This window comes from Ochotona princeps, chromosome 4 (genome assembly GCF_030435755.1).
Source record: "Ochotona princeps isolate mOchPri1 chromosome 4, mOchPri1.hap1, whole genome shotgun sequence".
Taxonomy (NCBI): Eukaryota; Metazoa; Chordata; class Mammalia; order Lagomorpha; family Ochotonidae; genus Ochotona; species Ochotona princeps.
Genome location: NC_080835.1, coordinates 54871306 through 54899119, shown reverse-complemented (window position 1 = coordinate 54899119; position 27814 = coordinate 54871306). Strand labels below are relative to the sequence as shown.

General features: G+C 54.8%; 1 protein-coding gene across 1 annotated transcript; it reads right to left on the bottom strand.

The window, feature by feature from the left end:
- Positions 1–55: 55 nt before the first annotated feature.
- On the bottom strand, positions 56–27814 carry DGAT2 (diacylglycerol O-acyltransferase 2). The gene is made up of 8 exons (XM_058663600.1): positions 27511–27814; positions 15152–15280; positions 10123–10230; positions 9860–9930; positions 3406–3610; positions 2663–2837; positions 1346–1548; positions 56–373 (listed from the first exon to the last, which is right to left on the bottom strand). The coding sequence occupies exons 1-8, from the start codon at positions 27629–27631 to the stop codon at positions 219–221; spliced, it is 1167 nt and encodes a 388-aa protein (XP_058519583.1). The 5' UTR covers positions 27632–27814; the 3' UTR covers positions 56–218.

Sequence of the window (27814 nt, the reverse complement as noted above, 5' to 3'; positions counted from 1 at the left end):
GATGGAAGTGGCTGGAGCTACAAACAATGACTCTCTCCTTAAGAAAGACCTACTATTATCATGGTTTAACAAATTATAATTTCTTTTAAATAACCCACAGACACCCATGACGCTTCTAAATTTACAGAACAGAAAGCACTTGAGAACTTGGTAGAAAAGGATTCGCTCAGCCGGTTCCTTCCGGGTTCTGGCCTCAGGGGGCGGAGCAGGAACCGGGCTCAGTTCACCTCCAAGACCTCAGTTTCTGGGAGGCCGAACTTGGTCTTGTGCTTGTTGAACAGCTTCACCAGGGCCTCCATGTACATGGTGTGGTACAGGTCGATGTCCTGCTGGGTTGGCTGTTCCAGCTTGGGCACGGTGATGGGTTCGCCCACTGCGAGACAGATGGGCAGAGGTCTCTGGTTAGTCTGTGCCTTGGGGCCTCTTCCCCCCATGTGCCCACTCTGCTGGTGCTGCTGACCGTGCACCGGGCACCATGCTGAGTGCTGCTGTGTCCCTGTACAGCTGAGAAGACTGAGGCACATGAGCCCAGCACACACAGTGGCCGAGCAGCAGCTGGGATCAGCACTGGCTGAAGCTGTGGCACCTTGCCTCAGTTTCCTCATCTGTCTCACAGGGATCTCCCTTCTCAGAGCTCTGGAGGACTTGAAAGACTATGCTTGGAGTATGGGGAGGGCAGCCAGGCAGCCACAAGTGCCCATACTGGGTATGGTTACTGTTTAACCTGCTTTCTATGTGTATACACACGCCCACATGTGCACACATGTGCATACAGACATACAGGTATACACACCCACATACACATACACACTCCTCTATCACAGGCCACTCTTGGCAACCTTCTAAACTGCCCCCCCCCCCACAACGCCCACAACAGCATGGCTACAGGCCAAATGAGCCATTTAGAGCTGCGCCTCCCACAGGTCTACTTTGCAGTTGTACTGCTTTGTACTGTTTTCTCTCCTTACAAACCTACACAGCCTTGCTTCTGGAGCCTCACTTCAACTACTGCTCCCCAAGGAAATGCTCTTTGCCCTGCCCTCCTTGCTGAAGAATTCCAATCCACTAGCAGTGTGAGTCACCTGCCCCCCACCTCCACCCCGGAAGGTCACTGCAGCAAGTGCATCTCCCTGATAGTCAGCAGGCGCAGCACACCTGCAGGCTGCGTGTCTCATTCCTCACCTGTCGCAGTGAGACTCCCAGCAAAGGCCCTTTGTCCCACCCCACCCCACTCACACCAACACCCACACTCAGCACACAGAGAAGGTCTCTGGGCTGAGAGCATGGCTCCAGGGCCAGGCAGCCTGCGCTGTGTGACACCCTAGGGCTGTGGGCTGGGGCTCACCGACGGTGGTGATGGGCTTGGAGTAAGGCACCAGCCCCCAGGTGTTGGGGGAGAAGAGGCCTCGGCCATGGAAGATGCAGGGGGCAAAGCCGATGTACTTCTGGAACTTCTTCTGCACCCAGCGGCCCCAGGAGCCCTCCTTGAAGATCACCTGCTTGTACACCTCGTTCTCCCCAAATGAGTAGGTGGGAACCAGGTCGGCTCTGGAAGGGAAAAGGCCAGTTGTGCTGCAGTCCTGTTACTGGCTTGGACACCTGCTGGTGGACCCTTCTCTGGATGCCAGCCAAGCTGCCCTGTGCCCCTATGGTGCCCCAGAAGCCCTGGGGGGGCAGTCAAGCTCCTGTCCCCTCTCTGCCATGCTGTGAGGGCCCTCCATCCTCATGCTAAGTGCCCACCTCCCCATCGTACCCCACCCCAGGCCTCTCTCAGCCCTAACACCTTCACATTGTGTTGTCACCACCTGTCCCTCCTCCCTCTGGAGCTCCCCAAAGGTCAGGACTGGTCTGATGGAACTGCACCCCTAGGGACTAGCCAGGGCCTCTCCAGGAGCCTGAGGGCTGCTGTCCCATGGCCACCCTCCAGGATGCCTAGGGACCTGGGTGGGCTCGCTGGAGGGCCTTTTCCACATTGTATGTGTGTAGTCCTGGTCTCTGTTCAGCCCTAGGGTGTGGCTGGGGGATTCCTCACCCCAGTCCTCAGACAGGGCAGAAAAGAATGGTGCCTTAGCCCACAGTTTGATTCTGCATCTCGTGATGCGCTCTGGCCTGGGTCCCTTAAGCTTCCCTCAGGATTTTCCAGTCAGAAATGGGGATGTGACACCTGCTGGCCTAATAGGTGCAGGGTGGGGGGCTGGAGGGGGCCTCTGAGATGGATGCACTTTGTCAAACAGAGGTGCTGAGCAGACAGCAGCAGTACACGGCCCTGGCTTCCTGGAAAGCTGCCTGGTTTCTTTCTGCCTGCCCAGGGTCCTCCTCCTGCCAGCTTCCAGGGGCTTGCAGCCTCGCCCTCTTGCCTAAGTCTCTGGTTTTCCTAGCAATGTACACATCTTGGCTGCAGGTGCAGAGCAGCCCACCTCTCCACCTACCCATAACGGCCCTGGGAACAACCCAGGCCCCATCCTTGTCGTACCCAGCTGGCTTGGCCTATACTTGGACAAACCCGGCCCAAACCCAGTTCACACACACAGTGTAAGCTCCAACTACCATTCCCTCCTGGGCGTTCCTGGGGGCCAGGCTCTTACTCCAGAGGCAAGGAGCCTGCCACCTTGGGCACGCATGTGTGCATGTGTATATGCACATGTGCCTAGGGGACACTCACCCATGGCGCAGGGCCAATTTCACGAAGCCTTTGCGGTTGCGCAGTGTGACAGCGTTCTTGCCAGGCATGGAGCTCAGGGACTCGGCAGCGCCCCCGACGACAATGATGATGGCATTGCCACTTCCATTCTTTGACAGCAGGTAGTCTATGGTGTCCCTGTTGACAGGGCAGATGCCTGGGGGAGCAGGGAGGGACACAGGGTCAGGATGGCCTGCAGGTTCCACCCCTGCATGCTGTCAGGTGTGACACAGAAAGCACAGACAAGGGCTCGGCACCTGACCCAGTCACTCACAGCTTGGCTAGACTATTTTTCTGGGTCTCAATTGACCTCTCTGCAAAATGGGTAAGTGATGATATAGTTTATTTGGAAAACACCCCCTTGAGGTTGTAACTTTGTTGTATTTTGGGCTAGGGGTTGGGGATCCAGTGGACCAGCCTGGTGAAGGTCAGGGGGCAAGGTGGATGATGATGGTGTCATGACAATGGTCAAACTGTAGAGAGGCAACACAACGGCTACGGTCCCCAGAAAAGGGGTCAGACGTGGTTACCTAGGGCAGATGGGAGCCCAGCCTGCCAGTGTTCCTGGTAGGGTCTAAGCCCCATGTCTGGGACAGGTGCGCTGCAGTATGGGACCAAGCACAGCAGTGGGGTATGGCACATTGGTTCCCCAAATTGCCTGCTCCACAGGGAGGCTCCAGCCCCGACCCCACCTCTTTCGGCAGCAGGCAGAGGCGGACTCTCACCTCCAGACATTAGGTACTCCCTTAGCACAGGCATCCGGAAGTTGCCAGCCAGGGTGGCCAGGTAGGGCCTAATGCCGGGGAACTTCTTGCTCACTTCAGTGGCCTCGGTGCTGAAGTTGCAGAAGGCACCCAGGCCCATAATGCCATGGGGGTGGTACCCGAAGATGTAGTTTCTGGTGGTCAGCAGGTTGTGTGTCTTCACCAGCTATGGAGGGAAACCTCGGGTCAGAGGGAACTGGTGGGGGGAGCAGCTCCCGGACTGCCTGGAAGGTGAGGAAGGCCCCTGGGTCCTGAGACCCGAGAAACCACACTGATTCCACTTCTGGTCCCTGGGGGCTAGGGGCTTCTCTCCCACCTCCCCTTATTCCCCAGCCAACTTGCACTCTGCCCTGATGCCTTCTTCTTCTGGCTCCTAATCACAGCCTGACTGTTCTAAAGCCTGAATACAAACCCTCCCCAACCCCCATTCCCGTCCACTCTCTTAGACCATGCAGGGGCATCCAGCCTCCTTTGGGGTAAACCCAAGTCCAAGACAACTGGGATCTTGGCTTCAAGCTCTGCCAGGAGCTTCTTGCGGGGCTGGGGACTTCTAGGGTCTCACAGAAGAAACCATACTGCCCCCTACTCTGTCTCCCAGATCCAGAGGAGGGCACATCCTGCCAGGCTGCCAGTCTCAGCTCAGGTTCTAAGGCAAAAAGGACAGGACAGGGCAGCCAGTTGCCCAGTGCCAGCTGGGCCAGAGAGGAGGGTGGGGGTGGTGTAGCGGAGGTGGTATGAAGTGCAGCTGCAGGAGCTGTTGGCCAGGCTATATTAGCTCCTTTAACAAAGTTGTCCTGGAATGTTCCAAGAGAAAATTGGTTTCCTCCAGGCTTACCTCTGTTGTGAGCGCGGTGTGGGGGGTGCAGTGAGAATTCCCCCACTCTACCCTGCCCTAGCCTGGAACAACTCCCCAGCACTGGGATGGGGGAGGGGGCCTGGCTACAGGTGGGGGAAGTGAGCATGATAGGGCTTCTGTTAATACCATTTTTTTTTCTCTGATGAAAAAACTCGGAGAATTTTCAAAACACAACAAAATAAAAGGAGCATCTAAAGCACCACTGAAACACCCATGTTTTCTGTGCAATCACACTTTTGTTAAATTACAAAGATTCAGTTGCTATGGCTACGCTTTACCCTGTCAGTGCACCCCAGCTGTGGGTCCTTATCCAAACCTCTCGGGAACTGCTCCTGCCCCACAGTGATGCCCCAGCGATTTGGGTACTGCCCCAAATCCTGAACCAAGGATGCTTGACCCATTCCAGGTTTCCTCCTAGACACAATGTCCAGGTGGACATCTCTCTGTCCTCACCTGATTGCTTTTAAGAGCCCATCTTCTGGGCCTGGCACAATGGCTCTGTGGCTGAATCTTCACCTTGCATGTGCCAGAATCCCATGTGGGCACAAGTTCCTGTTCTGGCTACTCCAGTTCCCATCCAGCTCCCTGCTTGTAGCCTGAGAAAGCAGTGGAGGACGGCCCAAAGCCTTTGGACCCTGCACCTGCGTAGGAGACCGGAAGAAGCTCCTGGCTCCTGGCTCCTGGCTCCTGGCTTCTGATCAGCTCAGTTTGGGCTGTTGAGGCCACTTGGGGAGTGAACTAGTGGATGGAAGATCTTTCTCTATGTACTCCCTCTCTCTGTATATCTGCCTTTCCAATAAAAACAAAATAAATCTTAGAAAAAAAGGGGGGGTCCACCTCTGGGGACATGACTCCCGAGGGCAAGGGCCTGGACACACAGGGTCTCTGATCTCGGCTTCCTGGGAGAAGGACACCCCTGACATTCACTGACCTGTGAGCAGAGCATGGGCATAGAGTCAAGCGCCTGAATTTTCCATGACTCTGGATTTGGAAACCTCTTGGCTGAGGCTTCCAAAGAACCTTGTGCACAGTTTGTGGGGAAGAGACACTGGCCTCAGGATACTGAAGTCCCCATCAGCAGGTGACAGAGGCCTGCAGGAGGGCAGCCTGGGGGAAACTGGCACCCTTCCTAGCACTGCACCTGACTACAGCGGTAAATATAAGCTAAAACCCCTTGGTCACGGCCCCTGGCATGGGGCACACAGACCCTTTCTCCCACCTTGTCTCTGGCAAGCCAGTTAAAGTGGCTCAAAAGCTCAGCCAGCTCCCAAATGCCCTGCACCGCAGATGGGGGACAGGGATAGCAGTAAGCAGTCCTAAAAGGAGCTGAGGCTAACAGGAGTCTTGCAAGGCTGCGGCCCCAGGGTTTCTGCCTCCTGACTATCAGCTCTGCCGGCCGGGTTAGCTCTCGGCAGGGCTACACCTGAAACCCTTGAGTGCCAGCTTCTACAGAGAGTGCGGCATCAAGGTGGGAGTAGAACATGTGCTCCCAAGCTGGGGGCTCGGCCCAGGCCCGCCCCCGTCATCAGGAGCTCTAGGGACAGAATGAGCTGGCAGAGCCCTGCAGACTTGGGCCGTTGCCTGGGTGACATTATGTGGAGCAGGAACAAGTTAGGGAGGTCACCGCAGGGCACCTCTACATCTGGACAGGCTGCCTGCCCACCTGTGCAATCCCCAAGCCTCTGAGGTGAACATATGCCACCTGGCTTCTTTATACCATCTCCTCCTGCCAGGGCTCTCTGGATGGTGCCTGTGGGGGGTGCCCCAGGGGCATTAGGCAGGCCCAGGGCCCTGGTGCTGCACCCAGATGAAGGGCGGGGTGGCTGCAGCCTTGCTCTGCCCCCACATGCTGCCCTCCCTGAAGATCAGAATGTCCACTTTCCAGCAAAGACAAAGAGTGTCACTGCAGCTGCTGAGGGCTCTGTTGTCATGCCTGTTCTCATGTCCCCTCTCTCCCATTGCCAAGCCACAGCCTGGCAAAGCATCCGGGCCAGGCCTGCTGGCTAATGTGAAGGGGGACACATTCCTGGCAGGTCACTCCTGCGCTAGGGAAGGTGCTGTGGGCCCAACAAGGAAGGAGCCTGGCCTTAGCCTGTTCAGCCGGGCAGGTGGCAGAGGGGTGCAGGGCTCCCACGCAGCCCCGTTACTGATCCTTCTGTAGCCTGAGGACAGTCCCTCCTCTCTGCACTTCAACCTGACGGTCTCAGCCCTAACAGCCCTGCCTTGTCTCCCCTGCAAAAATCCCATGGAAAGCTCAGGGACAGGAGGCCCAGGCACCATCGCCACCCTTCCGGGTAGCTGGTAATTCCAGCAGCAGCGGCTGCTGACATACGGTCCAGGAGAAGGGCATTTGCTGTCTCTGCTAATTGCTCCTGGTGGCAGAGAGCCCCACCAGGAAAGGAGCGTGAGCATGGGAGCTGGGGAAACCACTGGAGACCTTCGTTACAGGAGCCTTGGCAGCAGGGCAGGACAGAGGCGGGGGACAGGAGGGTCCCACCCAACCCTACAGTGTCACTCTGTTGTCGTCAGGGCCTCAAAGTGCAGGATTGCCTGAGGCCCCAAGGGGCAGGGGCAAGGGCAGAGTCCAGCCTCAACATCAGGCTGCAGTTCAACAGCCCAGGCTGTATGGGGCCCAGCTTGGCTTCGGTCAGGGCAGCCAGAGGACCTCAAGGGGCCAGTGTCCATGTGCCCTGTGGCTCTGCCTCACAGCTGACTTCCTAGAACAAGACATAAAGAGGACACAGGGCCTTGTTTTGCTTCTTTTGGGAGAGTGTCCTTCAAGCAGAAAGGATACCTGCTTGTCTCAAAATGGATCCATTTTTCACGTTACCCCAACTGGAAGAGGTTGGAAGGCAGGCACACTGCCAGCCTCCAGGATAAGAGAGGACACTGGAGCCGGGTGTCTGGGATGAGGGAGAGAGTGCAGGCAGCAGAGTGGGTCACTGTTCACAAGTGGGTTAACACATTGCTTTCTATCCTGTGAGCCGCTGCAGGTTGCAAAGGTGGCTCAATGAGCTTGAGGAAGAGACAGAGGCTGGTGGGAGGTTGTGCCCACTCTGAGCACAGGAGTCAGGGTTGACCCTCCTGTGTGCCCTCCCCCAGCACCAGGGCCAGTGAATGGTGACAGAGCCTGAACTTACCCTGATCTCCAGGACTGGGGATCAGTCCAGTGGGGGAAATCCAAGGCCTGACCCTACTATTCCAAAGAAATAAGCAGCAGGAATTAAATGCAAAGCGCCTGGGGCCTGGGTGCAAAAAGGCTGGGTTCCAACTCTAACCCTGCCCTGGACCTGCTGTACAGCTCAGGAGTCCCTGCCCCTCCTCACACTTAGTTTCTTCACCTCCACAAGATGATTCAACACCCTCCCCCATCCTGCCCACCAACAACAGCTTTAGATTCTTTGTAGTCTCAGAGTTATGGAGTCAGAAGAGGGAGGAGAGGAGGCCCCGGACCTGAGGAGCAGGAAGGTCCTGGAAAGGAGTAGGCAGAAGGAGCCGTCCCACAGGACTGAAGGAAGAAGAGGAACACAGCTACCTCTCCCAGGAAAAGTCCACCAGGATGTCTTAATCATTAACTCGCAGCAGCCAGGGCATACCACCTAGCATCACGCTCTCATATGCCATCTCCACTCCTCAGCCACCACCTTCTGGGGGGCCTCAGTGGCTGTGCTGGGGTGGGGGGCTGAGGGAGTAGGCCAGGCAGGTCATTAATCTACCGGGAGAACCTTCAGAGGTCGGCCAGAGTTACCCACAAGCATCACTATCACCAACAGGTAGGGAGGCCTGGGTGGCCCTGCCTCCCTGCCTACTCTGCAGACCCAGGAGGAGACTAGATGGATGGAGCTGAGGCTGAAGGCCAGGCTGCCACTACTGATCCCTCCAGGATTTCAGGGTGGGCTCAGAAAAAGGCAGGCATGTGGGAGAGCAGGGCAGCAGCCTTGGCCAGCCAGTGGTGCAGCCAGAAGGAAGCCTGGGGTCCACCCTGGCCTGAACTTCTTGTGGGGAGATGATGTTCCAAGGATCACACAGCCCAGGATCATACTGGATATCACTCTCTCCATCCTGCAGGTGTATAGGAAGCCCGAGCATGTGCCCATGTGGCTCCCTTCATCCTGCTGCCTGGAAAGGCAGGGCCAGTGGAAAGGTCGGGCTTCAAGGCAGTGTAACAGCTGGAACCTCTGTCCCACCACTCACCCCCTCCTTTCGGCTTTACTGCTCTCTGACTTTCCATATCCTCTTCTGAGAAATGGGCGTACACACAGTTAACACTAGTCTTTCAGGGCACTAGGAACTATAGCAGATTCTTGAGGGGGAGGCACTGATTCCACATAAAGACGATGCTGCTTCTCCTTTCTGCCTGCTTGCCATCACCACCCCCCACCCTGCCATCTTCCTCTCCCACCACCTCCCTCCCCACCCTACCTGGGGCCTGTGTCCTCCCTGACTCCCTCAGCCTCACTGCTGCTTCTCCTTGGAGGCAGAGCTGCAGGGACAGCTCCCCAGAAGTCCTCCCCAGCCCCAGGCAGATGGCCTGGGCCCTCCTTCCCACAGCCAGGAACCCCACTTGGCCCTGAGAAGTGTATTTCTGTGGGATCTTAAGAAAGCAAGCAGGCCCCTGACACATGTCACCATGAATTCCAGCCTTGGTTCAGGTCAGGTGAACCTAACCTACCTTAGTACTGCTCTTGATAAATCTCCTCCATCTTGAATTTGTGCTTTTCTCTAAGTATTTAAAAAAAGCATTTTCACTGATTTAAAAACGAGAGAGAGAGATCCATCCATCCATCCTCCATTATTGGTTCACACCCCCAGTGCCAAAAACAGCCGGAGCTGGGTCAGGTTGAAATCAGGAGTCCGGAACTCAATCCAGGTCTCACATGTGAGTAGCAGGGACTCAGATATTTGAACCGTCCCCTGTTGCTTCCTGAGGTGTGCAGTGGTAGGAAGCTGGTGTTGGAAGCAGAGCCAGGATTTAAACCTAGGCACTCAACACGGGGTACAGGTGTCGCAAGTGGCATCTTACTCTTGGTGCCAAGCTCCCTGATTAAGTTATGACCTTCATAGTCACTAAATGGCAGGCCAGCACTGCTCATAAGATACGCCCTCTGCTGCGTACATCACTCAGGCTCTCACCTCTTAAATTTAAATGCTATCATAAGCCTTCTTCCTCCCAAAGAACCACTAAACCTCATCCTTTCCTAAGGCAACAAGTTAAGAATGAACACGTTTTCCTTTTTGCCTTGGTTGCCAGGAAACTCTGAGCAGAATATGAAGTTCAACTACAGCAACTGTACTGCGCATGGGTTTGTTACACTTGTATTCTTCCCTCCCAAGTCCCCTTTACCTGGTGTGCGTCCTAAGCTGTCTCAAGTTCTGCATAAAGTAGGGCACAGTAAATAGAAGCAGGCAGTTGCGGATCCCAGCTGGTGCAGCTCAATGCTCTTTGGTGTTCAACCACCATGGCAGGTGGACTGTGGGGGTCAGGCCTGGATTCAGAACTCCCCTGCTGTCCCCCATCCCCAACCACCAGTCCCGATAGGACAACTGTCAAGTCTTTACCTGGATGGGGAAGTAGTCTCGAAAATAGCGCCACACAGCCCAGTTCCGTACCCACTGCGATCTCCTGCCACCTTCCAGGAAACAAAGCACAGTGTTGGGAAAAAAAGTGGGGGTGGGTGGGGAGGGTAAACAAGACCGAGCCAGTGAGAGATCCCGAGGAAGGTGGCTACAGCTGTGGGCTGCACCTTTACGCCTTGGGACCGGTGCACTCCCTCAGGTTATGGGTCCCAAGGGCGAAGGAGTCCCAGGCACCAGGTGCTCACCTTTCTTGGGTGTGTTCCAGTCGAAGGCCAGCCAGGTGAAGTAGAGCACGGCCAGGAGCCAGCAGTCGGTGCAGAACGTGTACATGAGGATGACGCTACAGGCCACTCCTGTGGAAGGCCAGGGACCACAGTCAGGGTCTTAGCATCCCCCCGCTGCCACCGCTCCACTCTGCAGGGTGTCTGTTGACTGGGCTACTAAGCTGGGCACAGCCAAAGCCTGGGTGTCCCCGGCTATAGCCATTCAGAAACGGCTGGGCCTAGGGAGCAGCAGGTCTGTGGGCTGCAGCATTGGACGTGGGGAGATGTGGGTTTTCCTACAGTTCTTCTGCTTCCTCCCAGCATGTCCCACCTGTGCCAGGGCCTGATATGTCTCTCAGGGATGAAGCAGGGCCAGTTTTAGCTGGGCCAGGAGGTGAGGCAGTCACTTGCCCTGGGACACCCTGCTGAACGGTGGCAGAGCCAGGCTGCCAACTTGGGTCTGACTGTAAAGTCCAATTTTGGTGCTTTCTAAGCTCACCAAAAATGAAGCCCCAGGCCATCAGGGAAGGTACAGAGGAGTCCTACTCCAGGAGGAGGGCTGGCCAGAGCCTATGGCCCACATGGGGTGGGCCTTCGAGCTGGGCTCTATGTTTGGGCTTGCCTGGCACTGAAAGGCAGAAAAGGGCAGGACAGTCTGTCTCACTGTTCACTGTCCCGCTTTGCCCTTCCCAGTGCCCCCCTGTCTGTTTCCCATCTTTACCCAGCCTTCAAGCCTGGCTCAGAACTCACCTGTTCAAGAACCATCCAGCTCCCCCAACTGGCTTCTCTCCCCTCTGAATGCCTCATACCAGCAGGACATGGCTTCTTTGCTTCCCCTGGTCCATCCACTCCCCACCCCCTAACTCCTGGCCCAACGCCCTATTCCCTGGCAAAGGAACACATGGCCAGGAATAGCAGGGACTCCTGCTGGTAGGAGGCCTGTCTCCCACCAGCACACCCCTCCTTCCCCCATGCCCAGGGGAAGCCGAGCCTTACCAGGTGCCCACCCTCTACTGGGCACCCAAGGGTCATAGGCATTCCACGGCCCTGCCCCCTTTCTGCCACCACGCTTAGCCTCCTCAGGTTTCTCACAGGAGAGCACAGGCTCAGAGGCACACTCCCCATGACATGACCCAAGGGCATAGAAGTGGCAGCCCTGCTGTTGCCTGTTAAGTCAAGCGTGCCCCAGATTCCTGAGCCAGTCTGCTCCCGGAGGTGGGGGTTAAACACAGGGTACGACTGCGCCCAGGCGTCCTGCAGCCTACATTGTCGCCTTGCTGCCTACGCGACCCTGGTGAAGGCTACACAGTCAGATACTAAAGTTGGACGTGCTGTGGCTGCGGAAGGACTGCTCGACAAAGCCATTCTAGGGGCCCACTACGGTAGCCTAGTGGCGAAAGTCATCGCCTTGCATGCGCCAGGATCCCATAGGAGTGCAGGTTTGTATCCCGGCTGCTCCACTTCCCAAGCAGCTCCCTGCTTGTGGCCTAAGAAAGCAGTAGAGATGCCCCAAGACCTTGGGACCCCGCGCCCATGTGGGAGACCCAGAAGCTCCTGGTTTTGGATTGGCTCAACTCCAGCTGCTGCAGCCACTTGGAGAGTGAATCAGCAGACAGAGGATCTTTCTCTCCCCTCTATAAATCTTTCAAAAAAAAAAAAAAAAAAAAAAAAAAAAACCAAACAAGTCATGTTGGTTAGTAGGTCTCCTTTCCGAGGCCTGGGAAAAGGAACCAGCCTAGCTCCCAGACACCACTGGGCTCCGAGCTGCAGAGGCAGGGTGAGCACTCCCCAGGCAGGACCCTAACTCTCACAGGGGTGGCGGGCCAGGAGGGCTCTAAGCCCATCTCTCCCACCTGGTCTCTCCATGCTGGGGCAGCCTGCATCAGATGAAGAACTAGCAGGGAGTCTAGGCTTCAGCCCTGGCCTGCAGTGTTTCTCACCATCCTCTCCTTCCTCACTGTGGACCACCTCCTCCAGAGAACCCTCCAGCCAGAGCGCCTGGGGCCCCAGGCAGATGCATGCTTCCCCGGCAACTAGCACCAAAAAGGTCACTCATAGGAAGTGAGTCCTGTGCTCCCTCGTCCTGCCCTCTTAGGTGGTGGGGCTGCAGCAGGTGCTGGCCTCCCTGCACTGATGGGATGTAAGGAAGGGGTTTACTCCACCTGGGGACAGCTCAGTACAGCTTGCACAGCTTGCCCTTCCCTGCATAGCACAGTGGCCGGAGATACACAATTCTGCAGCCCAAAGTCCAGGGACCCAGGTAATAATCAGATATGCAGTGGCCAGGAGTCTGGTGAGGCTAAACAGATCCAGGCCTGGCCCATGCAGGCTTTAATGCCTTTTACAGGGGAGAGGAGAGGAGACGCAGGTGGAACTTCACACATACCCTGGCCCTCATTGCACAAATACCTCTGAACCTGGCTGGGGAGCAAAGTATGTCTGAGGGTCCACTCACCTCTCAGAGAATGTCAGTGTTCGCTCCACTCACAGACTAACAAACCACCAGGTGGTGGCACTGCCTATCACTGGGATGACACAGAGGGGGCCTCACACTGTATCACACCATGGCAGGGATCCTGAGAAGTCACTCCTCCTCAGGGCTACTTACAAATTACAGTCCTTATTGCCTCTTGCTAGAGCTTTTTATTGACTGCAATTAAAAAGTACATGTGTCATTACATATCCAATTGCTTTTTTAATGTGTAGATGTTGATAATTCAATATCCTTGGATTCCTTTGAGATTCAAGTTACTCTGTATTAAATATTTAAAAACATGCAAGTCAGTGGTTTAGACGCTGGTCAAGGTACCCATGTTCCACACTGGGGTACCCAGCTTCCACACATGGCTCCTGATTCTAGCTTCCTGCCAGTACACCCTGGCAGCAATGGTCATGGGTCATTGGGTCCCTGTCACTTATGTAGGAGACCTGGACTGAGTTCCTCGCTCCCAGCTTCTGCCCAGTCCACTACTAGCCATTGTGGGAATTTAGGGAGTGAATCAGTAGATGACCATTATTTTTCTTTGCCTCTCTTTCCTTCCATCTCTTTTGGGGGCGGGGAGTGGAATTAAAACAATGAAAAAAAAAAACCCACTGAGGTCCACAACCTTTTCTAGAATGCTAGAGGGTTCAACAGCACAAAAGTAGAAAAACAACAACAACAAAAACCACGGGCAGAGGGAGGTTAAAGGGCCAGCAGGCTCTGCTACAGCCAACAGCCAGTGAGCCTCAGCCAGCAGGTTGCAAACCCATGGGAGGGCATGGCTGCCACTCGAGGTGCTCATTAGCAGAGCTCAGCCGACCTGCCTGGCTGCAGGTCTGGCTACCACCTACACTGGGCGTTGAGAAGGTACACAGGCAGGGCCAAGCCAGGTCGATTTCTGGGCTGTATCAGGTGGATCAATTGTTAACTGCAGCTGCAGGCCACTCCCCATCAGTGCTGTGTGGGCTGCGGTGCCTCAAGTAGTTCAGCTGCCCACCAGCTAAGGCCTGGTCAAGGTCACGGGGGCCTCTGAGGGAAACCTGGGGAACAACTGAGCAGGTGGAGCGGTTGAGACAGGGGTCTGGGAGGCCGGAGGCCCTGGCTTCCTGTCCTGGTCCCACCACTTTCTTCTTGTGTGACTGTGAGCAAGGCTCTGCCCTTATTGGGCCACTACTTCTCACCTAACAAAGTGAGGGCAGTCACACTGTTCTACTGCAGGATTCTGATCAGAGGCCAAATGTATGTCCAGGTGGCAGGGTGGGCTGCAGCTCTGGGGGGCAGTTCTGCTCCCCAGTAAGCATGTCCCTGGAAGTAACCATTGATAGCTATGGCCCTTCTCCCCAGAAAACATGTAGATACTTGCAGGGCTAAGTTGACAGAGGGCTTCATGCCTCGCCCTAAGCCCATTCTTGGGCTAAAAATGCAGGCTGCTCTCTTCTGCCCAGGCCCAGCAATTCTGCACTCCCCAGAGGCATGCATCCAGCTTCTTCTCAGATCCCAATTCGACTATTTAATGAACTCTGCAGGCTCGGGCAGCAGAGATTTGAAAAAGGACACATCAAGGCCCTGCCATTCTGTGGGACTTGATAAACAGTTCCCTCATCCCTTCCCTGTGCCACGCGTATGCCTTCTGAAGGGAAAGCCACTCAGTCTTGGCACAGAAACTCCTGCCAATCTCCACCACCTTGGCTCTGACAGCCCTAGGAGGCGAGTGGCTGGGAGGGACCAGCTTCCAGGTGCTGGGTTGTGTCCTCTTAGGCTTGGCAGCAAGCATGCCTGTGCCCAACATGCTGGGACACTGCTTGCCATGCTGAATACATGGGGGCCTGGAAAAGAACAGCAGGGGCTTCTCCTTCCTCCTAGACAATCCAGTGGTCCTGACCCTGGCTTGAATAGCAACCCAGAGTGTGAGGGCAGAGGTAGTCACAAACATACTGTCATGGGTGGTGCTAGAAGACGGGGTGGCACCAGCTGAGGGAAGCAGCAGGGCAGGTGTTTAGCTGAGGGTGGGCAAGGGTTGAGAGTCAGGTGTCTATGTAATAGGGTACTCCCATGACCAGCCTGGGCCAGGCACTCTCATTCCTCATCTTCTAGCCCCACTAGGTAGGCAGCATTTTCCTGACACCGGAAATGGGGAAACTGATATTCTGCAACTTTAATCACAGAGCCGGTGTACAGGTGCCAGGATACAAACTTGACACTGGAAGGCAAAGCAGCCCACCTGGCGGGGAAGGTTGGCTGCTGGGGTGGGTGGCACTGTGGGACGGGCATGGGCATCAAGGGTCTTACAGAACTGGATCCAAATCTCAGTGACTCCGGGCAAGTGACCCACCTTCTCTGGGACTCTGAGACACACCACCAACTCCCACTGCACCTTGCTGAGCCCTCCCTTCCGCCTCAGGTGCAGCACTTCATCCAGGGTATCCTATGTGGGAGGAAGCCATGGGGTGGCCTTTATCATGCACAGTTCCTGCTCCTACCTGTGCTGGGGAGGTGGCCCAGGCACCTTCCCCCTAAGACCCAGCTTACCCAGCACGAGGAAGGACAGGACCCACTGGAGCACTGAGATGACTTGCAGTTGCTTTTCCACCTTGGATCTATTGAGCCAGGTGACAGAGAAGAGGTCCTGGAGGGCGGACAGGATGCTGGAGCCCGCACCTGCAGCAGAGAGGACAGGTCAGCCCTTTGCCAGCCTCCCTCAGCCCCAGGGCCCTGGTGCCAGCCCACCTCCCACAGGGGCCTCTGCTGATATGTGAGGGGAACGGACATAGATTTGCTGTTGGCACACATGCCTCCCTGCCTTCAGTCCCTGTGTACACAGGGTGGGAATTGTGTCCCCCAAACGCAGCACGTAGAGACACCTCAGGACTCCTCCTCTCCACCCCGATCCAACCCCCATGCTTATCCTTTACATGCATCTAGTACAAATATTTGATCTGTGAGAGCTGTGTCTGTGAGGCCAAGGACAGGGGTTCAACACCCTGCAGGTGATGTTGTTTCCTCCAGGTGTACTTTGAGCACCTGGGTTCCTGGCCCACCCCCTCATCCCGACTGCTGCCACTTCTCCCAACAGCACAGCCTTCTTGCTGACGTCCCGACCACCTCCAGAGGGATTTACTCTGCCAACATCAGCTCAGCGCTCAAAGTTCGGGCCCCAAAGAGAGATCACATGAGAGGTTTTACTTCCGCCAAGGGCCCTATAGGCCAGCAGGACACTGTGCCAGCTAGCAAGCAAGTTCTGAGCCTGTGAGGTACAGCATGACCGGCTCGTGAGATTAGCTCTGGGGCTGGGCCTCCAGGATGACACTCTGGACTCAAAGCAGCTGAGAGGCAGTAGTACCAGGAACCTGGAGATGGCGGGCCACACTCCTAACCCAGATTCTATTCCCTCCAGACTAAAAGAGTGGGCTGCATGATACCCCGTCTTGTGCTGAGCCCCAGCTGCACACCCTCTGCTCTTAGCATATCTTCTCTGAGCATTTCTTGGTGTGCTGGCCACATGTTCCTTCATGCTGCTCACTCTGCACAAGACCCAGAACACAGATGATTTTGTCAGCCTTGTCCTTGAGGGTTTCACAAACTTTTACCCTGGCCTACAAACTGGGAGTGGGGAGAGGGGCTTGGGGGCTGACATGCAGGTCAGAGTTCAGACAGGGACACTCTCCTCATCAGCTGAAAGTCGTCAGCTGCTGCAACTCTGAGCAAGTGGACAAGAAATGCCAGGCCTGGCACAGGTCCTTCTCCTTCACCTGTTCTAATGGGGCAGAGGGAGGTGGTGTGTGATGGTGCAGAAAAGTTAGCCTAGGTTGAAACCTGCTTCTACATTATAGTGCTACCCAGGGCTCACTGCCGTATGCCTCTGGTGGTACTCAAGAGAACTGAACACTCCCCAGGTACCATGAGTGAGGAGTGGCTGTAAGCAAACTCAGCAAAGCACAGAAAGCAGCTGGCCCTGAGCCAGGCATAGAGGTTTCACTCTTAATTGCTCCTTTACCTCTTTATACAAATCCTACCATCGCCACTTTCCAAGTGGGTCTGAGGGTCTGCCAGGGTGATCTGGATGGCCAGCAAGACTGAGGCCTACAGCAACACCACCCAGCCCAGTGCTACCCAGGTAGTGAGTGGTAGAGCCATGGCTGGAGCCTGGGACTCCTGCCCCCTGCTCAGGGCTGGTAATCTTTTCCCACTCAGAGGCTGCTGACAGCAAAGGGCTCTATGACACAGGTGGCAGGGGAAAGAGCTGCAGCTCAAGGCTTAGTGCGCCTGCTCAGTAGTGGGGCCTAGCAGGTGATTTTATCCTCGAGGGGCTCATGACCTTTCATGCTGGCCCACATGCAGAGACAGACCTGGCTAAGTCAATGGGGAAGCTAATGTGGCCAAGCATAGACTCGAATCTTTGATCCAAGGGCTAGCTGGCCAGGCCAGCCTCCATCTCCAGCTGTGCCTTCTGGGCTGTTCTAGAGGAAGTGCTCGCAGCAGAAGCTACAGTTTAACCCCATTTTGGTGCTGGGACATACTGAGGTCACTCAGTCAGAGTGAGGCAGGGCTGATCTCGATTCAGGCTTGTAGGTGTCCCTGTGCTGTGGCTCTCCCTGAATTCTTTCTCTCTTCTCTCCACAATGAAGCCACCTGGACACTGGCCAGGGATATAGCAGTGGGCCAAGAGTTGGAATCTCTTGAAGCAGATAAAACAGGTTCTAGCCCAGCTCGGCTACCAACTTCCATGCCAATTTGGCCACGTCTTTTCACCAGGCACTCAAGATCTAATGCTCATCCTGTCAGCAGTCATGGCAGATAGGAAGTGGAGAGTTCAGTTGGACACCCATAGGCCACTGTCAGTCCCTGCCACCCAGCTGCTGGCATTCCCTCACCCTGCCTGTGGCTGGGAGGGGGCCAGCAGAGGCTGGTGAGGCTGTCAGTGCTGCCATCATACACCACCGCCTTCACACTCGGCCTGTCAGATCCTGACTCCTAGGCAGGGCCAGCAGGGAGCCACTGTATCCAGCCAAGGCCTGGCTCCAATCTGCTTCCTGCCCTGCATTGTACAGATGCATACCATTTGCACACTCTCACAGCACCTGTCTCATGTGGCCATTAGCCTCTGCCAGGGACACTGGGCATCAGGGCTGAGTCCTGGCAGACAAAGCAGCTCAGAGAGGCTAACCAGATGGTGGGACCAACCCAAAGGCCCAGAGGCAGCTGAAGACCTGGAGGTCCATGTTGTGCTGGACTGCCTAGGGGAGCACTGCGGAGAAGAGGTAGGGTGGGGCAGAGCCTCTCAGTTTCCCTAAACACGAGTGCTCCCACCTATGAAGGGGAAAAGGACAGATACACCCTCCCTACAAGCATCTCATTCTGAGTAGACTCAGATCAGGTTGGAGAGCAGTGACAAGCCTCACGAGGAAAGAGTCTGTGGAGCCATCAACCAGCTGTTTCCGGCACCACTTGTTTCACAAGGTTTCCTTGCCCTTACTCGTAGGAGAGTAGAAGACCAGGAGTCACCAGAGAGGTCCCAAATAGCCACAGGGCCATACAGAAGAGCAAGTTCCTCCCACCCAAGACATCACTGTCCCCTGGTGATCCCTGGAGAAGTAGGCAAAGGCAAGGTGAAGCCAAATGAGGTCAAGTTGCTTGTTTGGACTCAGGGTATGAGCCACCAAGACTCCAGGCAGGCATTTGGGCTGGAAGTCCCTCATCAGTTCCATGAAGTCATACTGCACAGGGCTGGCCCTGACTCCAGAAAGACAATATCCCATTTCAGGATGACCTCCCATCCGCTCTGTCCCATCCCATGCCGCCAGTTTCCAAGGGCATTCCCACCCACATGCTCCCCTCCACAGCCCAGCTCCTGCCAGGAGAGTAAAACCAGAACTGCCAGCAGCCTTCAGTTCAGTGTATGCACGCCTCCTTGCTCAACATCAAGTATCAGAGTGGCCCAGGAAGCCGCACCCCAGGGCTGACGCAACTGATCCTGTAACACACCTATGGGTGGCAAAGGCTCAGCCCTGAATACTTGGAACAAAGAAAGGAACCTGGGCCAGCTCTGCCCTGGGCTGGTGCTGTGACGTAGGGCAAGCCACCTAATCTCACGTGGCTTCAGGTTGCCCATGTCTAGGATTAGAGTGCTCATCCCACCCCTCCTAGTCCGTTGTTGGGAAGAATAAAAGGTGAAGTGCATCTGGCTCTCCCTGGTGGCTGCCAGGGCAGCAATGGGTATGAATGAGGAACACATACACAGCTGTACAGGCTGTGCAGGATCTCCAGGCTGTTTGAAGGCAGTCAGGTGAGGGCAGTGGCAGGGGACCCCAATGAGGCCCTGAAGACAAGATGTGCGGGTTCAGGGAAGAGGAAAGTGGGTACTGTAGATGGAGGAGCTGCCTAGAAGTGTGGAGCAAGCTCCCAGTGATGGAAATAGTGTACCTCTACCCAAAGCAGGCTGGGAAGAGATGCTAGATGACCAACCCAAGGTGGCTTCCCAGAGGTGGTGGATGGGCACTTACAAGCCACCAAGCACACGGCAGGTACCCTACCTGTTAGGAAGCTTAGATTCTGCCCAGGGAGAGTAAACACCCACACATACAAGTATGGTAAAACATCAAGCAGATCTTAGAGACATGGGAAAAAATTAACCTGAGGTAAGGAGATAAGAGGCCAGGCCACAGGACCCCTGGCCAGTAGGCAGCCAGTACTGAACACACACAAAGGTGGGCAGGTCATATCTCTGGGCTACCACATCACTTCCTTCCCCTACCTGCACCACTACTGGCATCTGGGGAGGGGATACACTAGCCAAAAAAACAAGGATGGGAGTCAGGATGCACAAGAAGTGTGGTCTGAATGAGTCAACTTCCTGGGCAAGCCTCAGTTTTCTCATCTGTACAATGGGGCTAATACCCACCTTGCCAAATCTTTGTGGGCGTGGAGCGAGATAATGTGTAGGCAATGGCTTCATAAAAAGTAAAGCTCTGCATGAAAGCCAGGTCACTGGCTAGCAAGTCTCTGTTGTCCCCCTCCCATGGGTACAACAATGCGAGCGACAGGCAAGCCTTGGGGTTCACGTTCTGGCTCTGACCTGTGCACCAGGAAACCGGAGGCATCACTTCCTCTGCCCAAGACTCGGCGTCCTTCTTGATTGTGACCCAGGAAGGTGGTGAGGAATGTCAGACACCCACGGAAATGACCCAGAGTATCTGGCACACCTGTTAGACAGTGCCGGGGTGCCAGCAAGGTAGCAGAGGTGGGACAGACCCCTGGTCTGAGGAGTTATCCTGCTCATTTCTCCAGCCCCAAGGACAATGTTCCTGGGCTCATCTGGACCCCACCTCTGCATGTGGGCTCAGGGGAGGGAAGGAGAAATCACCCCAAGCAACTCCAGGTTGGGTCCAAGTTGCCTGGAGGCAAAGGGATGGACACACTGATCTCTGGCCCCAAGGAGACTGATCCAGAAAGCTGGCCCCAGTGCCTAAAAGATGAGTTCCAAGGCCACGGGATGTTCTCTTCCACGCAGCGGAGAAAAGTGTGACAAGGAGAGGGCTGATCTGACCCCAGCCAGCTCTGGGGTCACACCTGCTGTTAAGAGTCCCAGTCCAGGAATCTCAACTGAACTTGAGCTGTGGTTATGCAACAAGGTGGAGGAATCCACCATGGTGGGAGGGTTTGGGGAGGGGTGGGGAGAACCCAAGTATCTATGTAACTGTGTCACATAATACAATGTAATTAATGAAGTTAAATAATAAATAATTAAAAAAAAAAAAAAAGAGTCCCAGTCCACATTGTGAACCTGGAGGGGAGAACAGAGGAGAGGGGAGGGAACCGTAGGAGGGGGAGGTAGAGCCCAGTGCCAACTATATTGTATCAAAAAACAAAAAACAAAAAAGTTGATTAAAAAAAAGTCCCAGTCTAGTCCAGGGTTGGGCTGTCAAAAGCCTTGGACTAAAAAGTTGTCCCCATCTGTGCACCTTTACCAGAGGCTGGGCCAGCATCTGCATCCTTCCAGGGAGCCTCCTCCTAGGCTCTGGGCTCTGTCTGCAACACCCTGGGATAGATTCCTATTCCCTCCATATCAGGCAATCTGCATACACTAAGGAGGCACCTGCTGGATACTGCATGCTGACCCCACCAGGGGACCAGCCAAGCAGCTCTTCCTCTCCTGCTCCCACCCAGGTTGGATTGGACACACCCGCCTCATTCTTACCCTCAGCCTTTCTCCTCAGGGGAACAATGTGTGTTTGCTTGTGAGGACCACATCTCATTTACCCGAGTCCCTGTGGCCGGTATGTAGTCAGACTCAGAGGTGGGGGTTTGGTTAGTGTTTGGGGGACCACTGAATGATCAAGTGGACTGTGCTGAATAGGGTGGGCCTGGACAAGAGACCAGCCCACTGTAAAGCACCCACCTGTACCATGACCAAGGGTCAACCAGAACATTCTGAGGGTTGGGGGAGAGTGGGGAGGAAAATCTCCTCCCACCGAGGGGTTGGTTAAAGTCCAGGGCAACTGTGAAAGGCTCTGAGGGAAGAAAGAGCAGGGGGAGGGGGGATCCAAATACCTACATCCAAACCACAAGTCCCCTTGCAGGTTGCGCTCTGTACTAGGAGAGGAGCTGGCAGTCCCTGCTTCCTTCATTTCCAGGGGTCTGGATTTTATGTTTTTGGTTTTTAGGAACCAGGGTAAAGTCATGGGAGGTGAGGCCAAGGACATATGCCGTTTAGGATGCCATGTTCTTGACAGCTTCAAGGACCCTGTACATGGCTGCTGAAGATCCCCGGGGCCCAGCTTCTCCCAGGTCCACTTTCTAACCCAGCACATTCAAAACACTCACGTGGGAGGAGTTGCTAGGGCAATGTTCAAGCATCCCTGAAACAGGCCTTTATCACAATATGGGGTCCGGCAGGCGGGCAGGATGGGATCTCATTTGCAGAAGCAGGAGTCCAGAAGGAGGAAGAGGGTGATCCCAAGCCATTAGGGGGCAGAGCCTGAACCCAGTCATCTGGTTCAACCCTCTTTGGCAGCATGCAGGTGAGGAGGCTGGGGCTCCTGGAGGGAGGGGTTTGCCCAAGATCATAAGAAAGCAGATGTTCTGCCCAGAGCTTTCCTGTCCAGCTTTCCTGCTCCTGAAGACTTGCCCAAATCATTTACAGGTTCAGTTACAGCACTTCTGCCCATTTTGTAGACATGCAGATGAGTCAGGAACGGGCAGTGACTTGCTGGGGCTGCACAGTGGTTCCATGGCTAAAGCAGAGGCTAGTCCACCCTTGGTCTGATGCCTAGCCCTACAACCAGCAGCAGTTCCACATCAGCAAGCTGGAGGCTTGAGAAATCCTTATTACACCTGGCTCCCTGTCCCAAAAGCTCACAAGTCTTCCTCCCTGGGCTGCTGTGGGCAGGTGTAGGCAGGCCTGGGTCCAGCATCCTGTATGTCTCCCTGGTCCCGGTCTCTCAGCACACCAGAACCTCAGCCCACACTGATCACAGGGAGGTCCTGTAGTCAGACTGCCTCTCCCACTCACATCTCACACCTCTATGAACACTGCTTCCTGGGCCTCCGCATCCTTGCCTGCCCTGCTGAGGTCTGTCCAGCTGCCAGGATTCAGACTGAATGCCATCTTGCCCAGGGAACCACAGTTGTTCCCTGGCACTGTGTGAGTTACTCTGCTGTCATTGCTGTGTACATCCCCCTCTGGTCCTTCTTCTTCAAAGGCAGGGAGACTGGCTGACACAAGGTCCTCAAATAAAGAAATCCAAGGGCCTGCACGCCACTTTGGTACAACCCTCCTAGATGTCCCAGCACCAAATGAGTGATTCTCCATAGCGTTGGGGCCTGGTGCATATCATGTGGGACAAAAACAAGAATCAAGACAAGCCTAACAAGTCAGTTCACAGAGCGCTTTCCACACCCATGCATGCAACCCCTTCCACTCCTGAGAGTTTGCGATTTCTGAGCCCGTGTTCTAGGGATGGGGAGTTGTAGGAGGATATTGTGACCCTAGAAGGTCAACAAGCACAGGGTTACAGCTGATTGGACAATATTTGTATGATAACAACCGAATGGACACCTTTGTATAACTGATTGGATATCATTTGTATCAGAACAGCTGAGTGGATAGCATGTGAATGAGAACACTTGGTGGAATATACAAAAGGAGTTCCAAACAAAAGCATAGAAAGTTGATGGATTTGTTGATAAGCGCAATACTTCTTCCCTTATCCCATATGACCCTCAGTGTATAGTCTGATGCCACTAATAAACTTCGGCTTTGACCATCAGTCTGAGTCCACGCGTGTTACTGTTGGCTCCATGCACCAAGTCCATCACTGTGGGACAGCGACTGGGAGTGAGCCACCCCCCATGACTTGGAGAAAAGGCACGGCTGGCATCCTGGAGCTCCAGCTTCCATACTCAGCCCCCAGGGACCTGCTCCTTGCCAGACTGGCATCTCTAGGTCCTGAAGAGGCATGAGTACAGTGTCCAGCAAGGCAGGCACAGAGGAGCCCTTAAGAGGACCTGGGGAGCACCCGGAAGCTGGAAGCTGGGCTTCCTGCCTGGCAAGAGGATCAAGGAAGTCAATGATTCAATCACTCTCCAAACATTTACTGAGCCCCTGTCACCTTATCAGGTACCATGCCAGATGCTGGGGACACAACAGAAAGCCAGAAAAATGTCTCTGCTCCCAAGCGACTGGAATGCTTGTGGGGGAGACCGTAGACTGAATATGTATGTATGTGTGATCACTTAGGTCATAAACAATGAGATATGGTGACTGGGGCAGCTCTCCCGCAGGGTTGGCTGGGAAAGGCCTTTAAGAGGTTAACGTTCAGGGCCTGGTGGTGTGGCCTAGCGGCTAAAGTCCTCGCCTTGAATGCCCCGGGATCCCATATGGTCACTGGTTCTAATCCCGGCTGCTCCACTTCCCATCCAGCTCCCTGCTTGTGACCTGGGAAAGCAGTCGAGGACGGCCCAATGCATTGGGACTCTGCACCTGTGTGGGAGACCTGGAAGAAGTTCCTGGATCCTGGCTTCGGATCGGCATAGCATCGGCCGTTGCGGCTCACTTGGGGGGTGCATCATCGGACAGAAGATCTTTCTGTCCGATCTCTCCTCCTCTCTGTATATCTGACTTTCCAATAAAAATAAATCTTAAAAAAAAAAGAGAGAGATTAATGTTCAGAACCAGCTTTAAAAAACCTTGGAGGGACCGGCACAGCAGGCTAGTGGCTGAATCCTTGCCTTGTATGTGCCTGAATCCCATGTGGCACGCAAGTTCCCGTCCCAGCTGCTCCCTACTTGTGGCATGGGAAAGCAGTCGAAGACTGCTCCCACATGGGAGACCCAGAGAAGGCTCCTGGCTCGTGGTTTTGCATTGGCTCAGCTCTAGCCATTGCAACCACTTGGAGAGTGAACCAGTGGGTAAAAGATCTTTCTTTCTGTCTCTCCTCTGTGTAAAAATCTGCCTTTCCAATAAAGCAGATAAATAAATAAATAAATAAACAAATAAATAAATAAAAACAAAAACACATAAATACATGAATTAAATCTTTTCAGATATCTGGGAAAGTAGCTAACACTTAGCATGGTAGGAGAGGCGCTTGAGTGGCAGCAAGGGTGCTCATACACTCTGCAGGCCATGACAGGGAGTCTGCCAGGTGTGAAGGATGCTGAGGGCAGATGGAGGAGCGAGGAGTGCAGTGGGGAGCTCCTGATGTCATACTCCCCTAGAGGGCAATCTGAGAACTTCCTCACCAAGCTTGGAAGGGGAGTGAGCTGCCGCCCCCACCTCGGGAGACTGGGAAGAACCTGCAAACCACAGAGCAGTGACTTGAACCACAACCCCCAACACATACCTCTTACTTTGGGGGTTAGGGAGCAGGACATAGCACAGAATGTATATCTGGCTTGCTCTGGCCTTGAAAACCCTGGCCATCTTCCATCTCTGGGACCTCCGTGTTTCTGTCTGAAATATGAGGCCTGGCCCAGATCCAGTGCTAATAGCTACCTATGTCTTTGTGACTCACAGACTTGCTACTGAACTTGGGGAAAGAGGATGGGGGTGGAGCATGATTTCTACACTGGCCACTGAGTCACCAGGCCTGCTAATAAACTAATAATCTCGCCTCTCTTTTCCCAGCCCAGATGAGCTGTTGGCCACACAGATAACCTGGAACTGGGAGCTCTGTAGGGTTGGGGGAGATATGAGGAAAATGCTGTCACTCTCTGCTTTAAGACCGCCAACCCTCTGTTCCACCCCCAACTACCTATCCACTCAGCTTCACCCCCTCCCAAGCTCCTGCCCGCATATCCCAAGGACAGGGAGTGCCCCCCAGCTACCACCCCTTCCCCCCAACCTACGAGGTCCTCAGTAGCTGACAGGGTGTCATCAACACCTGCCCCCACTCATTCATGCCTCACTCTTTGCAGCCACCTGGAGTAAATCGGTTCAGCATTTTACTTGGTGCTGTGTCCTGTGCTGCCCGCCCCCGAGGGCACAGGCAAGTGCCAGAGGCCTCTGCTCTGAAATGCCCACAATGCAGCGGGCAAAGGCAGTGAGGATGACACAGCCACTGCTGCAGCCTCCATCTTTGTTCTTCAGAGATTCAATAACACCCCCACACAGGCCCTCCCTCTCCCAACATATGCCCACCCGTGTCCCCACAAACAGACCAATGGCCAAGGCATCTGCTTCAATCTCTCACCCATCACAGGATGTCCCTTCACAGAATCCGTGTGTGTTCTTGAACGCTGACACTGGCAGGGTGCTCCCCACCTCGCCACAGTGGGACCTTATCTGCAGCTGCAAACTAGGCCACCAGGGAGTGTCCTCCAGGACCAGGGATGGAGAGAGCAGGTCTAATGAAAGATGCCCAGATAACCCAACCTGCCTCACACCCTCCCCGGCTCCACCCAGTCTTACACCAAAGCAGGCCCTAGAGAGCAGAACACACAGCCTGGCCTTTTCTAGCAGCCCTTGCCACCCTCTGCAATGTACTCCCTTGCATGTGCTTACAACAATTCAAAACAAAACAAAAAAAGAAAATGTGTTTTTCCTATCTGCTAACAAGGGGATATGCTGCCAATGTGATATGGGCTCATCTGGGCAAAAACCATTCGCTAGAGTGCAACTTCTCCTGATGGTCAAATTCAAGGTCAAAAACGTTGAGAACCAGGATTGCTGGCTCCTAGAATCACAGCTCACGGCCCATGGACAAGGATCTCTGGGAAGGACTGCCACCCATAGCGTCCCCAACCTATCACCTCTGAAGACAAAAACACTCAGTAAAGCAAGGATGTGGGTAAGTCCCTTTCTTCCCTGGTGAAGGGTATCAAAGGGCACACTGATTGGCAAAGTACTCTTGAGGGAGAACGGGTGCTCAGGGCTACCCATGGGTGTTTTGGGCAGCTCATTCTGCTGACCTGTGAGGGCAGGAGGTAGAAGGACACAGAAGCTTGGTTCCTTTCCAAAAGAAACCCAGACCAAGCGGGCCAGAACTGCCCCCCACCCGTTCTCACCATCACACAAGGAATGACCCAATGACACAGCAGGACTGAGACACAGACACTGGATTACAAATGACATTGATGACCATCAAGAGAGGGGAAAAAGCATACCCTTAACTTTTCTATATGTAAAAATCTGAGCAAAGAACAATATCAAGGGTCAGTGCAATAGCTCAATCAGCTAATCCTACACGTGCAAGCTCTAGCATCCCATATGGGTGCCAATTCATGTCCTGGCTGCTCTACTTCTGATCCAGCTTTCTGTATCTCGTGCTGTCTGTAAATCTGTCCTTATAAAAATGAATAAACCTAAAAAAAATACCAAAGTGATACTGCCAGTCTGAATTAGAATAGTTGATTGTCTAGCAATTTCAATTTCCTTCTGTTTTGTCTAGAGTTTTCCAAATCTCCACTAATTAGCACATCTGAATTTTCTAACGAAGGTGGGCAAGGTAGGTGACTGTTCATTAGTAAAGAAAAAATAATAATCCCAGGTGGGAGATGTTCAGCAAGTGGAATAGAGGCTCGGGCCTGAGAGGCAGGCTTCAACAAGACAGACCTGCAGACCAGGGTGGTGCTGGGCACTTCCCAGGCTCTCCTTCCCTGACCTGAATTTCACTCGCTGGCCACAAAAAAAAAAAAAAAAAGTTTTCCCCATCTCAGTTTTTCCAATTCAAGCTATGGGATGTGGGACACTCTTTCTCCCCTGGAAAAAGCTGTGGTGTTAGATCTGAACTCTGCCCGTCTTCACCAGAGGGGTTCAGTTCCGGCTTGGAGGGTGTCCTGCACCCCTCCCTTGTAGAGGGGTTCAGGTGCCACTGCTGGAGCGGGGGGGGGGGGGGGTGGGTGCATAGCATGCCTTGAAGGGACAGAAGGCACCAGTGGCTGCAGGTGTACACCTGTCCCAGCCAGGAACGTCCCCGTCTGGCGGCTGTCTCTGAGTATTACAGGACTCCAGTCACCAGCCTTATCCCTGTCTCACGGCCAAAATGTGCTCCACCCGTGGGGGACGAAGGCTAAGGGGGAACTGCTGGGGTCCCTGTAAACCGGGAAGGGTGGACGGCATCACCTCCATCGCACACATGAGGGTTACTATCGGAGGGGGGTGCGGGAGGTGACGTGTGAGATTGCAAAAAGCGACCGGAGCTCAGAATGGAGCACAGAGCAGATGATTCCCGGGGGCCGGGCCGTCCGGATCAGCCCAGGTAACCATGATTCTTTCCTCATTCCCCGACCCGGAGGATAAGCGTTGGCGGCGGCGGGCGGTAGGCGCCAAGCTGCCCCTTGCCTGGGACCTCGCCCGCCTCCTGCCTCAGGGCCCTTTCCCGGCATCTTGGGTTTGCCAACGCCGAGGTGAACGGCCCCCGTTCCCACAGCCTCTCCGCGGTGACACTCACCCCATCGCCCGGACCCCTCACGTGACAGCGCACGGCCTCCATTCGAGCTCTCACTTCGGGCCGCCTCGTCCCGACGCGCACCCCGCAGCACTCCGGAATAGGCAGCTATGAGGGTCTTCATGCTGCCGCCGGGGCGGGTCACAGCCTCGCGCGTAGCCGCCCAAGCACGTGCCCTTGGCCCATGCCCCGGCCGCCGGGGGCCAGGGCTTCGCGCGGAGCACGGGAGCCCGGAGACGACGCCGGAGCGGCGGCAGCTACGGCTGGCCGACGGCGGCGCCTCAGACAGCCGAAACCCGAGCCGCCG

Bases quoted from the DNA above. Each gene is read 5' to 3' on its own strand.
- DGAT2 (XM_058663600.1), bottom strand. From the start codon at position 27,631: ATGAAGACCCTCATAGCTGCCTATTCCGGAGTGCTGCGGGGTGCGCGT. The intron at 15,281-27,510 runs GTGAGTGTCACC...TCTCTGCTGCAG, and splicing joins TGAGGGGTCCGGGCGATGGG to GTGCGGGCTCCAGCATCCTG. The intron at 10,231-15,151 runs GTAAGCTGGGTC...GGCCTTCCACAG, and splicing joins CCTGTCCTTCCTCGTGCTGG to GAGTGGCCTGTAGCGTCATC.